Source organism: Corvus kubaryi, unplaced genomic scaffold (genome assembly GCF_017639235.1).
Source record: "Corvus kubaryi isolate FWS band 111438036 unplaced genomic scaffold, C.kubaryi_AGA036_p1.0 37398, whole genome shotgun sequence".
Taxonomy (NCBI): Eukaryota; Metazoa; Chordata; class Aves; order Passeriformes; family Corvidae; genus Corvus; species Corvus kubaryi.
Genome location: NW_024581137.1, coordinates 763,207 through 779,244, shown reverse-complemented (window position 1 = coordinate 779,244; position 16,038 = coordinate 763,207). Strand labels below are relative to the sequence as shown.

At 35.8% G+C, this 16,038-nt stretch overlaps 1 protein-coding gene across 2 annotated transcripts in view; it reads right to left on the bottom strand.

The window, feature by feature from the left end:
* Positions 1 to 16,038, bottom strand: part of ATP9B (ATPase phospholipid transporting 9B (putative)) — a 154,016-nt gene that overhangs the window by 78,039 nt on the left and 59,939 nt on the right. For both annotated transcript variants that reach the window (XM_042044621.1, XM_042044622.1), the window contains exons 8-9: positions 13,056 to 13,150; positions 4,932 to 5,012 (exon numbers count right to left, since the gene is read on the bottom strand). In XM_042044621.1, coding sequence (XP_041900555.1) covers positions 4,932 to 5,012; positions 13,056 to 13,150 — 176 coding nt within the window. The remainder of the gene's footprint in view (positions 1 to 4,931; positions 5,013 to 13,055; positions 13,151 to 16,038) is intronic.

Below are 16,038 nucleotides of genomic sequence, written 5' to 3'. Positions count from 1 at the left end.
CATAATGCTTAGATTCCTGGTTCGATTTACAATCGTTCCCAAATTATTTGGATTCTGTGATGATTTCTGTGTTTATTCCAAACAGAAAGTAAAAAGAACTGGAAAATGTTCAAAAAGAGCAATAAGGGAGGTCAACGTAGCTTCCATACTAGATATGACTGAACAAACCTGACCTCTAATGGGGAATATGACAGACATCTATGAAACAGGCACCTAAAAAGGAAGGATAGATAGTGCTTGTTTTTACTGAAGAAGAAAGAAGTCATAAAGTCAGTAAAATTAAAATAATAGGCAATCACTCTTAAATATGTACTTAACCTGTGCAACTTCCTCCTATTTGAATGTTAAAAGGTTACATAGGTTCATGGGTAAGTTTAAAGAAGGGAAATTCATTGCAGGTTACTTAGAGAAACCAGCTTTAACTCAGGAAGTTCCCACATCTTGAGTTAAGAGACAGATGACACTTTTCAGGAGGTACTACCGTGTCCTTACTCTAGTTGTATTCTCCTTCCCAGCACTCTGTTTCTGGAACAGGATACTAAGCCAGGTAAATCTTTTGTTTTCCCTTTTTCTTCAGTTAGCAGATTTTGAGACTGTGAATTGTGAAACTCTTCCATATTACAAGAAGAAATCAAAAGCCCTGTGATGACTGGGGAGAGCTGACAACAGCGTCAGGAAAAAGTCAGTTGTCCAATGTATACCACTGTGAAATACCGTTTTTTATGTAATTCGAAATAGGAAAACATCACATGAGCTTTCTCTCCACTCATACTCATCACAGAATGGTCTGGTCAATCACTTATCTTCTGCTTATTTCATTATGATACTTTTATGTCTTTATACCCTCACCTAACATTTTCAGCTTTCTACGGTTCATTCCATTTCCCAAATACCACCACCTTCCATGCCCAAACAGATTATGACTTAACCTTGTTTTTCTTTTCTCATAAGTTACTCAAATGAAAAATATAAGGTGCATTTATGGGTTATGAGTTTAGCTGTTTCACACTACTTTTATTTCTACTTCTGGAGAGATGGTAGGGAAGCAGCGGGAAGGACAAGAACTGCAATTCCTGAGTAAGACCAGACAGGTGTTAAGGAGAAATTTCTGCAAATTTTCTGACACAAACAGAACAATGAATGTTTCGGATAAATGAAATCCATCACTCGCTCTCGTAGCAGAAATTTGACATACAAGGGCTTCTTTGTCCAGCTGACAAAGTTTCCACTTAAGGTCTGCTGGGTTGAATTTCATTTGGCAGCTGTATGTTTATTGGTCTTTGAATTCTGAATTAATTTAATTACCAGAATAGTGTATTCAGTATTATATTCATGCTTCATATTCAGGCTCAGTTTTTTAATCCGTGTACATCACTGATCATAGAGGCTTAAATTGTCTACAGTTCTTATTCAAAAATTACTCTGTTGCTCTTGCATGTGCAGAGAAAAAGGAAAGATGATCAGTGAAATAAAAATTGAATATATCCTACTCTCAGCCCTTTCATAATTAATTTCATAAAGTCCTTTCATGGATTCATAATACAGCTGACCAAGGATCATGACAAATTTCAAGGAGTCACTTAAAAGGTTTCAAAGCTACAACTTTTTAGAAATTTTTGTAAATAACAAGAGAGACCTTTGAGACTAAACACCTAATCCTTGAGTGAACCAGTGTACCACTTCTATTTGACCTTTTCTAGCTCTGTTCCTGCATTACAGCATGCAGTACAACAACCCCCATCAACTTTTGTAGGGAAGCAGAATACACACTAATTAATTTACTTGAATCAGTGAAAGAGATTCCTTCCCCACACCAACACCACAGTTAATTTTTCTGGCTTTGTTCCTCTTACTGCCATGTGTTTTGGACGGGGTCAGATTAGGTTCCACACGTTAGCTCCCTAGTCAAGCTGCCTGTATAGCTGTTATTGCCAGCATAAGGAAGGGGAGTCAAAAGGAGTAGCAAAACAAAATACCATTCCCTTCAGTGGCAACATAAAAGTAAGCCAGATTGAAGTGAACACAACTATTGCTTCAAAACAGGTAATTCTTTAACAGCAAACGTGAAGTAAAAAAATGACTTAACGTTCTCTCTACTAAAATACAAGACTTATCCAAGAAAACATCTGTATAATTAGCATCAGGCCAGAGATTCTATTCAGAAATGAATACAGCTACATGCACCAGGTTTTGCATCAGGGTAGTTTTTTTTAAGCATGTGACAAGATGCTATATTGGAAAACATTACATATATTATATAACATAGTTCTGTACCATAGTAAAAAAAAAAAAAAGCTTATTGAAGTAGTTGAACTAAACTCAATGGGCATTTGTTTTCTAAGATTTCTATTAGAATATAAAAAAATTAAGATATATTCCCAAAATAGATGAAGAGACTATGGGGACAGAACAGAGCTGCAATATAGAAGAACTAAAAGGAAAATATTCTTAAGGGAATAGTGAAAGAAGAACCCAAATTTAAACAAAAAACAGCCAAGGTTAAAAGCAAGAGAGACTTTCCATGATTCTATACAGAGTAAGCAAAGGTTAAATAATACTGGCTATGCCAATACACACTGATGTAATGCTCCAGAGTACTCTTTAGGCTCTAACTGGTAAAAGTTGGGTTAAGAAGTATGGTTACTGTTTATTGTCTTTTTACAGATTTTCAGCATTGATAAAATAGCTCCCTCATTTATCAAGCCTACAGAGGAGCATCAGACAGAAGAGAAACTCTAGTAGTTATATCTGTTTACATCCTTGTTCTGTACACCATTATTTAAAAATAAGCTCAGCCAAGACATGGATGATGCCCTGAGAACAAATAAAGCTATCTCATAAATTTCCACAAAACACTAATTTAGTTCATCTATTGTGTTTTGATAGGTTGTCTTAGTAAATGTGAAAGGAGGAAAGGAATTAATTTATGCCATTATTTAAGGGCCAGACATGATCATGCAAGGACTTTCATGCACTGACTGCACGTAACACACCAAAATCCATGGAGAACAATGGAAAACAACTTCATGTGAAGCTGGCAGATATCAGTAGAGTACAGCAAAGCTTTTATGCCTCTTGACATGGTTACGCAGGTGTTCTGCAAAAGGTATCTTCTGTCAGCTCTCAGGTTTTTTGTGGATAGATTTGTACTTAGAACTTGCTCACTCATAAAAACTCCAGCGCCATGCTCCCAAGTTTCTGGTTTGTTTTATGGATGCACACTTTGAAATTATCTAAGTTTGTCCTTTACATTGTTAGTACTCTGTCTCCATAATGGGGGGAAAAAAGAAAAAGAAAAATCAATGTGCTATTACCCTGTCAACCTACCCCTGGAAGAATTCTTTGAACATCAATGCTTAAGTAGAAAAAATGTATGCATTAGCATCACTAAGCACACTAATTTTTTTTGCTTTAACATAAAATAGAAATTAGATGCAAGAACGGATTTATTGTAAGAAGCAAGGGTTCACAGCAAAAGCAGAAAGATAAATCAGTAAACATGTGTCCTAAAACAACATTTCACAATGCAGAAGGTACACCATTAACAAAAACCAACCTTCAAAAAATATCTAATGTGATTCACTGTAAACTAAATTTGAGGGCAATGCCCTCAGATGCTTTACACAGAAGTTCAGTGTAAACTATCCTTCCTATTGAAGCATCCAGAAAAACATATATGCAATCCTGAAACCATAAAATGCACCACAGTTATTTACATATATCAGGATGTTTGAATCATACAGCTCTTAAGACGTGTACAAACAGAACCCGCAACACGGATGATTGTGATGATTTCCCAATGTCTCAATTACTTATACCAGAGTTGTTAAAAATTCCAAAGACTTCAATATATATTTAGGAAAGCGCACAGTCATTGAGAGGAATAATATGAATTTACAGCTGTTAATAGAAGTTTCGTTTGAACAATTGGTCAATACAAGGTTTAAGTAAACACTGTTGCTTGCTGCTTTAGAAGGTGTGAACAAATGACATTTACTTTGTAGGCAGCATGGACTATGTAACTGGTATAAATTGGTCTTTGAGAGCCAGCAACTGCAATATCTCATTCATTAGTGTATTTACAATTGTGAACTGGAATTCCAATTACAGAAAAAAATCTATTACCTATTTGAGTCACGGGTAAAAAACCCCTTCTCTTTACCTCCCCAGCAGTTAATTCTATCAAATTATTTTAGAAACAAACTATCAAGAGGAATGAGTCTAACACCACTGAGTTTGGCTAAAATAAACAGAACAATCACTATATCTGCTAACATACTGCTACAAAGCTGTAAACTTATTTTAAAAAAACTAATTACGACCTATTAGGACACTGCTTTAAAGGGTCAACTTTAGCAGGCCTCCTTTTGAAAAAAACAGAAACAAGTCACAGATATTGCATTGTTATTTTCATAATCAGTTTTGAATATAATTATCTCTGGGGAAGAGATTCAATAAAAAGCTCCCATAAGTAGCTTTTAGTTTTATTTTAGTTTTTGAGAAAACTGAACTTTGGAATTACAGCAGAAAAAGCACACTTTTATTGCACATAAACTAGCAGATGCATTGTCTCAGGCTACTGTTATTATTCAACTTGTCAGTTTTTGACATATGAACAATACATTAGATGCCTGGAAACAAAGTATACTGTTCACAAAGAGTTTCACATAAAAAGATTAAAGTGATGTCAACCAACAAATATTCAACTCTCCAATTCTGATTTTTTCAGATATTCCTTATGCATTAGCTTTCTGCAATACATGTTTAACAGGATATCTTCTATATGAAGTATTGTCATGGCAGGAAAAAAGGAAAAAATAATGCTGTAAAGCCAAGGAAAGATCTGATACAATGTTGACACTAAGTGTACATTTCACGTACACTGAGGTACTAAATAGGGAAGTAGAACTGTATTTACATACACTACTTACCCGTGTGAAGGTACCCTCAAAACTGTGGATATCCAGCTGTGGCTTCTGAGCATAAACATAAGCATTGATTGAAAAGAGATCCTGTAAAACAGATAAATCTACTTAGTATTACTTAAATATAATAATGTATTTTGAAGACCTGGTAAAGATTCCAGTTTATGACCCCCACCAACCCACCTGAAACTAAGGTCACACACTTTTACCCAACTAAGAAACATGGTGTTTTTTTCCAGTACATCTTGCTATAGAGGAATCAGATTCAAGTTGATATCCTAAATGTGTTGATAGTTCAAAGTAAACTGGTTTACATTCATAACATGACTTATATATTTTATCTAATTTGTTTTCTTTTAACAACCCCATTTTAATTAATAATAGTGTAATCTTAAAATATTTTCCAGATGTTTGTTCTTTTAAAGATAAAGTGGGGGAGGGAGAAGGGATGGTTTGTTTGTTGGTTGGGTTTTTTTAATGAAACTGGAAAAAAAAGAACTTTTCCAGCAAGGACAAAGCCAACTGAGTATAAGAGGAAACAATGAAATTGATTCAAGTTCTCTTCAATGCTCTAGCACCTCTGTGAAAACTCCATAAGAAAACCCCATCAGCTTCAGGAAAGCCTGGCTACATCAACAGGATTATTCAAATGTTTAAAGTCAGGTATACATCAAAACTATTCTGATAAAATTTGATCTAATATATGTGGTACCACTACTCATGACAGCAAACAATCCATGGATGTTCCTATCCTAAAACTAAGAAGAATAGGAAACTCCTAAGATACTACTCTATAAATAGATGGCAGTATAGTATAAACAACAACAAAAAAGTGATAAATCTGAGGAGTGTTAGATCCTAAGAGCTGTCCCTAGAGGGCCAGGGAGGTTCACCTTAAAATTCTGAAACAATTATTTCACCAGATAATTGTTCTAAAACATCCACCTTCCACAGAAAGAATACTACAGACTAAAACCCTGATACAAAGAACTTTTTTCAATCACAAAACCAAACTTTTTGCTGCTTTTTAGATGGTCAGGACCAACAGCAGCTAAGAGATTTCAAGAGGAGTTGACCATTCATGCATGGATCCACAACAACCCAATTCCTACTCTGGAGAGGAGCAGATGCTTGATACCAAGTCCAAGTCGACCCAAGAATTCTAACCTCTGATCAAATGCAAGGTTGCACACCTTCCCACTGTATGTAGTACCTAATTATTTGGGTTATCTCCATCCTTTATTACTAGACGAATATTGCAAAAGGCTAATCAAACACCATCTCTGGGGACCAAATTACACAGGTACAATACCCTGTTCATGCTAGCTAGAATGTGCTGCCTTCAAAAGCAGAATTAATTTCACAGCCTCTTTCATGGACATATAATCACATCTTGGCTCAAATGTTACTTTTAAAAGTAGGCCATTATTTTTTCCCCATAATTTTGAATGTAAGAATGTTTCACAATTTGAACAGTACAAAAATTAACTAAAGGTGCAGTTATCCACCTGTGTTAATGTCGTAAAGCCCAACATATTTATATCATTCAGTTTCTCTGATACAATAGCTAGATTGATGAATATCACTATTTTTTTGTTTTTCCTTATCAAAATGAATGTTTTCTTAAAATCTAATGTACATTTATGAAATATGTTTGACTTTAGTTTAAAAATGTGTAGCTCTATAAATAATGCATTTATATTTATACTCTGCAGACAAGAACTCTCTCATAGCTTGCAAAAAACACACACACTTTATATTTCATATGGTTTTAAAAACATGAATGAAATCTGAACATTGAATCTCATAAATTATCTTTATCTTAAAGCACTAGGCATTTATTGAAATCTTTCACACAAAGTTCATTCATTGCATCCTTGTTCTTCCAACGTACTTTCAACAGGTTCACGAGAAATAATTCATATGAAACTAATACACATGTAGTGTCCTATATCTTCATCATTCACTTCTTTCCAATCTGTTATCACCTACAATTTAGCTAATCCAAGCTATTATGTGCTTTATTATGCAAAGAAAAATAAAGAGTCTCTCAGTAGCAGATAGCACAGAAGAAAACTAATACCACACACATACTCATACAATAAAAACTGCTAGTGAAATGCGTCGACTTCTCTCTTTCCAAAGAACGCCTTAGTGGGAAGCAAAATTAAAATAAAAGAAAGTAGAAATATCCACCTTTTTAAAGTAAATTGGCATTTGTACAGTAATGTATTTTTCTGGTTTCTAATCTTTCTATTTTTTTCTACTGTGATGTTGTCCTTTGTTACATTTCAAATGTAAAAATTTCTATCTACCACACTCCTTTGGTATCTTTTTATGTTTTAGTTCCCCTTTTGTATTTCTGATTTAACACCTAGATTTTTGTGTTATCCTTTTTTTCCTTTTTGAATTTCAACTCTGAAACAAACTTACTTATCTTTGTGAAAAACTGAGATCTGCACATTCCCTGACCATTATTTGCATTACTCTGAAATGCTACAAGCTACAACTCGCATAGTATTCCAGAAGTGTGTGGGATTTTTTTCCTAAAACTAAAAATAATGATGCTCTGGGGGAAATCTAGGGTGTTAGCCCATTGGCATTTCATTAATGAGTACCAGAAAGACATAAAACCATATTACTTGTGCTCAGTAGACTTCTGAAGTACTTTTTTCATTAATAGGGTAAAGAAAAGAGTTAAAGATTCTTATTTTCTGTAGCCAAGTGTTCTGTACTCCAAATGGACACCATTCTCAGGCCAATAAAGTACAGTAGTTTTATAATACAAGGTAAAGACACAAAAACTTGAAGAATGATACAGTTACAGAAGACAAATTTTCTATGTACTCCATTCAATAACCAGCAAAGGTTACTGTAATACAAAGGTGTTTCTTCACCGAGTGCTGCTTTTCCAGTATGGAAGCTGTGAATTTCTCCTCTCAATGTCTTGAAAGAAGTCATGAGGGTGACTTTAAGAGGAAGACATCAAGATTTGTAAGCAACAGTACATGTAAATATCATTTCTGGTCAATTGGCAAGAAAAATTTTACCTTGTTAAGTTATGTCATTGCTTTCCCTTATATAAAAGCAGGGGAAAGGGAAATTACCTTAAACAAAGGATTTGATTCTATTATTTTTATAAAAGGCAACTACTTTTTATTAATGATTTCACTAATGGGGGATTTGTGAAACTCAGCTTCAATAAAGACTTATTTTCATACTAATACATTGAGCTGCTGATTCACTGAAGTCAAATCGTTCTACTGATACCTTCAATGGAAACAGTATTCTACATCTAAAATTACATCTCTTTTAGGATGCAATAAGGGCAAATGACCTTAGTTATTTTCTTAGTCAAGACAAAAAACACATTTGGGTGGGGATTTTAACAGTTCTAGATTTAAAAAAACCTACATGAAAGGCTTGAATCTAAAGTAAAAAAATTATTCTTATATAACAGTAGATGAGATTTTTCTTAAAAAACTGATATGTATTTAATTATCTCATACTTGAAAATAATAATTGAGAAGAATGCATTTCATCCTTCTACACTGCAAGTCAGAAAATGACTTTGTGATGGTACGATAATGAAAACATTCTCTTTTGCATTTCACAATTTAAAAATCACCACAGTTATCAATAACATAGAAAAATCTCCTCTATTAGGTCAAGGGCAACATTTGTTCACCTTACTTAAAGATCATTAAAATACATTCTTAATCATAACATGCAGTTCATTGCAAATAAAATTGCCTTTGGTTCAATAAAACTAATTAAATGTAAATTGTATTGTTTACTGCTGTATGGATCTTCTGATATAAATCAGCAAGTCACCATTTATTTAAAATTACAGTGACCTCACTGCTGTTAATAAATACAGCTGATCACACAAGGTAAAGAAAAATGCCTCAGAACTCATGTATTGCCAGAACTGTCCCACCTAGTACTATGAAACTGCAAGAAACCTAATCTAGGTGTTACCATATTTGCTGCTCAGCCATCATTAAGTGACTTGCTGAAATTTTAATTCTCTGATCACATTAAGTGCTTTAGAAAGACAATGAAATCTGTACCGATTGTCTTGGTGGTGTCATCCGTTCTTTAAGAAAAGCTCTGAAGGTCTGCAGATTTGTTTTGGGTGTCACAGTGGCTAGGATTACAGTGCTGCTCTGTTGACACGGCTGACAGATCATGCCAACACAAGATACTCACTCTCCTACCTGAAAGGAGGCTGTAGCAAGGTGGGGGTCAGTCTCTTCCCCCAGGTAACAAGTGACAGGAGCAGAGGAAATGGCCCCAAGTTGTTCCAGGGGAGGTTTAGGTTAGATCTTAGAAAAAAATTTCTTCACAGAAAGTGTGGTCAGGCTGTGTGTTCAAAAGTGTTCAAAAGGCATGTGGATGTGGCACTTGGGGACACAGTTTAGTGGTGAACACAGTGGGGCTGTTCACCGGATTCAACAATCTTAGAGGTCTTTTCCAACCTTAATGACTATGTTTTTACACCTAAAGAAATCAAAATGAGGGACAATTACAGAGAGTATATTCTATCCAACACAACAGCTAACTGTTCATAGTCTATTTTATGTTCAATTTGCATAAATTATATTTTTTAATTATTAAAAATATATTTCAATATGGAAGTATGAACTGTGAGTCTCAGCTTTGAAAGTGCATCACGCACTCGTGGAGAAGCCACTGTAGAGAAGCCACTGTGGCAGGCACGTGTGATGAGTCTCTGGAATACTGTGATCCACCCGGCAACACCCCGAAACGTTAGCCCAGGGGCAGAGAGAGCAGAGCCGCAGGGACTGTGCCCCGCTGCCCCGGTTGGCACGGGTTCTGCCGGGGAGAAGCAGCCGGGTGCTGGCTCATCACATGGCCACAGGGATTTAACCTTGGGAGCCGGGGATTGTGTCGCCGTCCCGAACTCCCGCAGCGAGCTGCGAGGACCGGGTCCCGGCGCGGAGGCGGCGAGCGGCAGGGGCGGCCCGGGCCCCGCGGCCCTCAGGGCCGGGTTGGGAGCGCCGAGCGCCCCACGGCTGCTCCGGGCACGCAGCGGCACGCGGGCCGCACTGCCGGACACTGCAGCGGGACGGGGCGCTGCACGATCCGCCTGGCATGCTGTACAGGAAAGGAACCCAACCGTGTAACTATAAAGACATAATTCTGGACACTGCATTTTGACTTCTTGTAGGGCCCACATAAAAATATAGCTTATTGACTCTATTATAAAGCACAAAATTTATGCTTACAGTAAAATAATTTCATAATGCTATTTTTTGTTAGTTTGATATTCATAGCTTGCTTAGACCTCCATACCAATCTCTGAAGTTGTCTATCCACAGAGTTTCTTTACATGACTGATATTCCTGCGTATCACTGTCATTTGAGTAAAGGTAAAAGTGTCTTTGCAGAAATCCAAGAATTACCAATGTGCTTTTCCACAGGAGTGGAAATAGTATTCTGCGATAGGCACTGAGCATTGTTTTCTGTGACAAATATGAGAACCCTTTAAAAACCATTTACATTTGGGTGCATTAGGCTACCATTCCACCAACGTAAGTCACAGACAGATGGGGCTTAGGAGCGAAGTAGATGTATAACATGAGCACTGCAAACAGTCTAAGACTTGCTGGGAGCAGCCATTTAAAATGAGCTCAATAAAGAACCACTAAGTGTAAGTGGTTTGACCAAACCCCACAGAACAGAAGTTTCGAAGTATTTTAGTTTAGTTGGCAGGAAGTATTACACCCAGCGTCAGTTACTTCAGGATGAAATGTCAGCTTAATGCAAACAAAGCCTTGTCTAGCAAGGGTAAGCACCAATAACTGAGTGGTGTGAGAAAGGGCAGAGGCACATCAACTGCTTGGTGGCTTTCATATGCTGCTGGTAGCCAGGAAACATGTGTTAAGTGGAAGCAGCTCCTGATTAACCGCACTTATGATACAACTCAGGTTATCACCTACAGCTCAAGAGGGAGAGTATAAAGGTCTTGCAAGAAGCCCAAATCAGTTAGAGTGAGGTTAGCAGCTCTAAGTGGAAACAACTAAGGAAGAAATGGTTATTATATTGTAGAGTTGACTCCTCTATATTGTTTCTAAGATGCACAAATAATTTCCTGGTGATATCTTGCCTTCACTCCCCTTCACACCCAAAACAACCACCATCTGAAGTGAACCTTCATGTCTGCAAGACAACGAGGCTGCATGTCCCACCACTCAAATACAGACATCCCAACTTCAACCACTTCTGATTTACCAGTCTAAAAAAGTACAATCATTTAGTTCTCCAAATCATACTGCACAGATTTAACCATAATTTTGTATTATCTCCATAGACGCTTAATGCTTTGTCAAGTCTATTGATAATTGTTTAAAAAAAAATAAAAATCAAAGAACATAATATAAAAATTACAGTACAAAACCTTCATGCTCCACCTAACATGAAAGCTAGAAAGCTAATTCCATACTTTCTTCCTAACAAGAAGGGAAAAACTTCAAACATGGAGTTGGATTTTTTAGGAAAAAAAAAGTTAATGAAAAAGGTTTTTTTCTTTTCCAAAGGATAGGGCAGAGAAGCCTCTGCATTGTAACTTTTTCCAGATTTCATCAGCCTCAGTACACCAAACTGTCTAATCTCAAAACATCAAAATTATAACCAGCAAATAAAACTCTGAGGCAGTGCTTTGCACAGTATTTGCAACTGTGGTCAGCGATGTTTTCAAAAAAAAGACAAACAAAACATAACAGCAAAATTGAACATGTGTAACCGTTGGAAAAGTACTACTAAATTAAAAATAAATAAATAAAAGCAAGATAGAAAGTTGACTGTATTTTAGTCAAACACATTGCATCTGTCTCGAATTTGTATATGATTTTCTTTTAATGAGAGAACATGAGAAGGCCATGATTAAATGTTAAGAACTACAAGAAAAGCCTTATTACAAATACCAAACTGCAGGTTACAGAATATTTGTTAAAGTCTGTTCTTGGACCAGAACTCATGACCTGAAGCCTAACTTGGCATCTCTGTTTGGCATGACCAACCTTTAGTTCCAAGCCTTGTTCTCAATCCTCTAAAGTGCAATGTAACTACTTTTTCCTTCTCCTGTCACTTGTGAAACCAATAGTCAGAGAATATGAACACAGGAAAAAACCTCTCCTTTTTGCTAATATGAGTGTGGCAGCAACTCAATTTCTGGAAGTGTAACTGCAGAAGACCTGCTAAGATCTGGCACATAATCTAATACTTTTCCTATTGAGATGCAATATAAACAGTCCACTCAAGGTATATTTGCCTTTAATAAAACACCTAAAAGATTTAGTGTCAAAACACCAGAAATTCTGTAGAGGTAAATTTCCACAAGCTTGTCAATTGAATATGTTGTCAAAGGAGATCTCCGAATATCAAGCCAACTTGCCAGTGTTGTGTAACAGCAAGCTTTCCCAGTGCAAGGGAAATAATTCAGCTTCTTGTAAAGGAGACTTTTATACAATTTTACATTTGCTTTTGTAGGTATGTGTCTATTTTGGATGTGTATATATACATGCACACACACCTGTGTCCCTTTTCATGATTTTAGATTTACTTGTGACACAACACATATATGCACTCAAAAGATACCCACATTCGGGCCACTCTTAGAGAGCCCTGCTTGCAAGAACCTGCACATTGCTCCTAGTCAGACCAGAAAGAATGCTGACAACAAAAAGCACTTCACCTTCCAGGAGCAGACTATTGTTTCCCAAGCTCACAAGTAAGTGATTAAAGCAATGGTTCCTGAGACAAGAATAGTTTGCACTTGCAGTCTAACGCTTGGTTGAAAACACTGTAACTGTGATTTGCTTCTAGAGAGTGTGAATCTCAGTGTGGACAACACCGAGAACCACTAAGTTAAAAAATAAAAATCCAATTCTGACTCAGTTTCTTTTCAGTTGGAAAACCTGGAATATTTGTGTAACCAACTTCTTGTTCAGCATCCAGTGGAATATCTGTTGTCTTATTTATTGTAAAAACTAAGGCGCCGGTAACAGGTATTTTTCAATACTTAAGTAACTGTAACAATCTTTTAGATAACAGATAAATATATGCACATATAGAAGATAACTTAAAAGCAAAGAGAATGCTTACCCCCAAAGCTGGCAATCTTTGTGTGCAACTGACAGCAACCTTCAGTTTCCAGTCTGTTTCTCCATCCAGCTGGTCAGTTCGAATGAAACATGAACCTTGAAGTTACAAAGAGACAACAAATTATTATTTTAATTTCAAAAATTCAGTTTGGGTTAAAACATTTAGAAGCGTGAAAACAACACAATTTACAACCATTTTTAAATAAATGTGCAACATATAAAAGGATTTGTATTTTGGAGTGTTTGTGTGCTTTCTTCCAGGAATGGTTTAGATATCACACAATTTACTAGTTTTTCCAATAAAATTAACAATATGTCTGTTTATGAATGGAGGTAGCTTCTATTTTACAGGTTTCTTCAAAGTTTCTAAACAGGATTTCAAATGTTATCATCATGAGATACAACTCCAACTGGAGTTGAAATAGGTTTAGTTTTATTTCTTCATGCAATTCTGTCACTTGTACAATTCCAACACAACAGAGTAATTAACTGATGCCTGTGATTTTTTTTCTCCTTGCTGGTATGACATCACAAACTTTCATTGCTTATTGTCTCCTGGCTTCTCTGAAAAAAAAATTTAAATAAGTCCTTAACATGGACAGCATTCAAAACAACGTGGATCTGAATGTACTATACTTAAAATAAGTAATTTTGAATCATCTGCAACAATCAGTGATCCAAGACTAAAGAAACCTGTCGACACATGCAAAGTACTTAAGATATGAGGGAAGCTCAAGATACAGACTGACATACACTGAAGAGAATCAGTGTGCTGTACAGACAGAAGACCAGTATTGAAGGAACAGAAAACAGAGACCACTGCAGAACCTCTCCTCACCCCCATAACTAGTTTGATACTGTCAAGTCTGTAGTATTACATACATTATTAATTCAAGATGCAAAAAAGACCACACAGAAGCATTGCAAATCTACTAAAAAATACAAAATTAACTACCATTCCTTTTAAAAAGGTGGTAAAATCTTAGCAACACTCTTCACAATTGCTACACTAGAGAAGCCTTAAATATTTCTGAAGTAGTATTTACAATTTCCTTTATACTACAGCTAAACAACAGTATACACTATTGTTACTGGGTGCTATGGGTGTGAAAAGAATAGATTTTACAAGTTATTCATAAATTTCAACAGACATGTATATAAACACACCCATATTTCCTTCTGTATTTCAACCAATCCAATAAAAACTAAGGAAGTAATTTTACCCCTAGAAGTGATGTGGTAGCAATTAAGTGGAAGGAAACACTGCAAAGGAGTTTATCCAGGTTTGAGTCTTATGACAGACAAGAAGAGAGTCTGCTAGAATGTGTCAAGGCAGTATGTCAAGAAAGGGTACCTACCAGTGAACATAAATTAAGAGGGAGATTATTCTATAGGACACGTGGACCCTGGTGTAAGTAAAGTCTAACAGAACATAATGGTTTATCCATCAAAGCCTGCAAATTAAGCAGTTTCATGAGCTAACCATCTGAAAGGACATGCATGAGAGAGAAGTCACCTGAAATTGTATCTGACTAAAAGGTAGCGTTTTTGCACAACAGACTCAAAAGGATCTTAGATGTAACATGTAATCTTAATATAAATATAGCTGTTACATGAAAGCTTCTTTACATGAAAGCTTCTTTCATGTAACAGCTATATTTATATTAAGTGCATTGTAAATAAACAAACCTTTAAATGTTAATATAAACAGCTCTCAGAAAACATTATCACAACTAAATTTCACCCAAAGCTCAGAGATGCAAGCTACAAAGCTGTGTCTGAAGTTCTTGAAAAGCTGGTTTTAAATTCTTAACAGAATTCTTTATGGATTTTCTTCTAGAAATAAAATACTATGAAGCACTTTTTGAAGAGTCAGTGACATCCATTGCATTATAATGAAGTGTGAAGTACCTAGGAACACCTAGAAATGCCATGATATCACTGCACTTTCTGTCCATGGCATAGATGAGCCTACTCTCCATCATACTTTTCTTGTACAAGACATTTCATGGTTCTCTTTACCCTTGCTGTCAATGGTTGCTCTCTTGCATCAATTTCATTTAGAATTATACTATAGATCAATGCAGTTCAAGACCAGTGTGGCTGCTGTGAATGGTTGACTGCACATATATTCATTTAATAGAGCTCACACTATGACATGTATTGGCCAGCTGCATTTCCTCTTCACTTCAGCAGTTAATTTCATCAATAACTTATCTCATAGCCTGTTTCCCTTTTATCCAGAAAAAGGGACTGCTTTCTGCCAAGTCAGCTTTCAATAGTGATCACAAAAGCAAAACCGAAACAATACAATCCTCTTCTCTACCTCAAATATTGCAGTAGATTTGACTAAGTAATTTTACTTATTCTCTAAAATAACTTGGCTTAACTAAGCTATAAACATGGAAGATTAAATATGTAATTAGAAAGTATAAAAACAACTCTTCACCCCTACCAAAAACCTTGAATTTTTGTAAAACTAAATATTCCCCACTGTGTATTCTGTGGAAGCCACATGTAGCTTAACTTTGAGAAGTATTTGAGTCAGCAGTACACAAAACTTCTAAAATTTAGAGTCTTTTGAAAAAAATAAGTATTCTCATTTTTTCATTTTAAAATGCTTGGAAGCATTGCACCCTCCTCCCCCAGTCACAAAATTAAAACCAAAAAACCCCCACAAAAAAGTTGTAAAAATCATGTTACATACTTCAGCAGAATGCTTTAGGCCAGTGTTAAAAACCTCTTTAACATTTCTAACCTGAATATGACTTGCCAGAAAAAAAAGAAATCTCCAAATGATCTATACATGTCAGGAGCTGCATTCCTTCTGAATACAGAAATAACTCTTGAACCTGACAATTATTTTACAGCACACACAGAATGAAATTTTTTAACGTTTGTGCTCCTTTAAGGACACACCATTAAGCATTTTAAGTATTTACCAATCAAAAGTAGCTGTTTACAAAAAGAAAAAACTAAAAAAG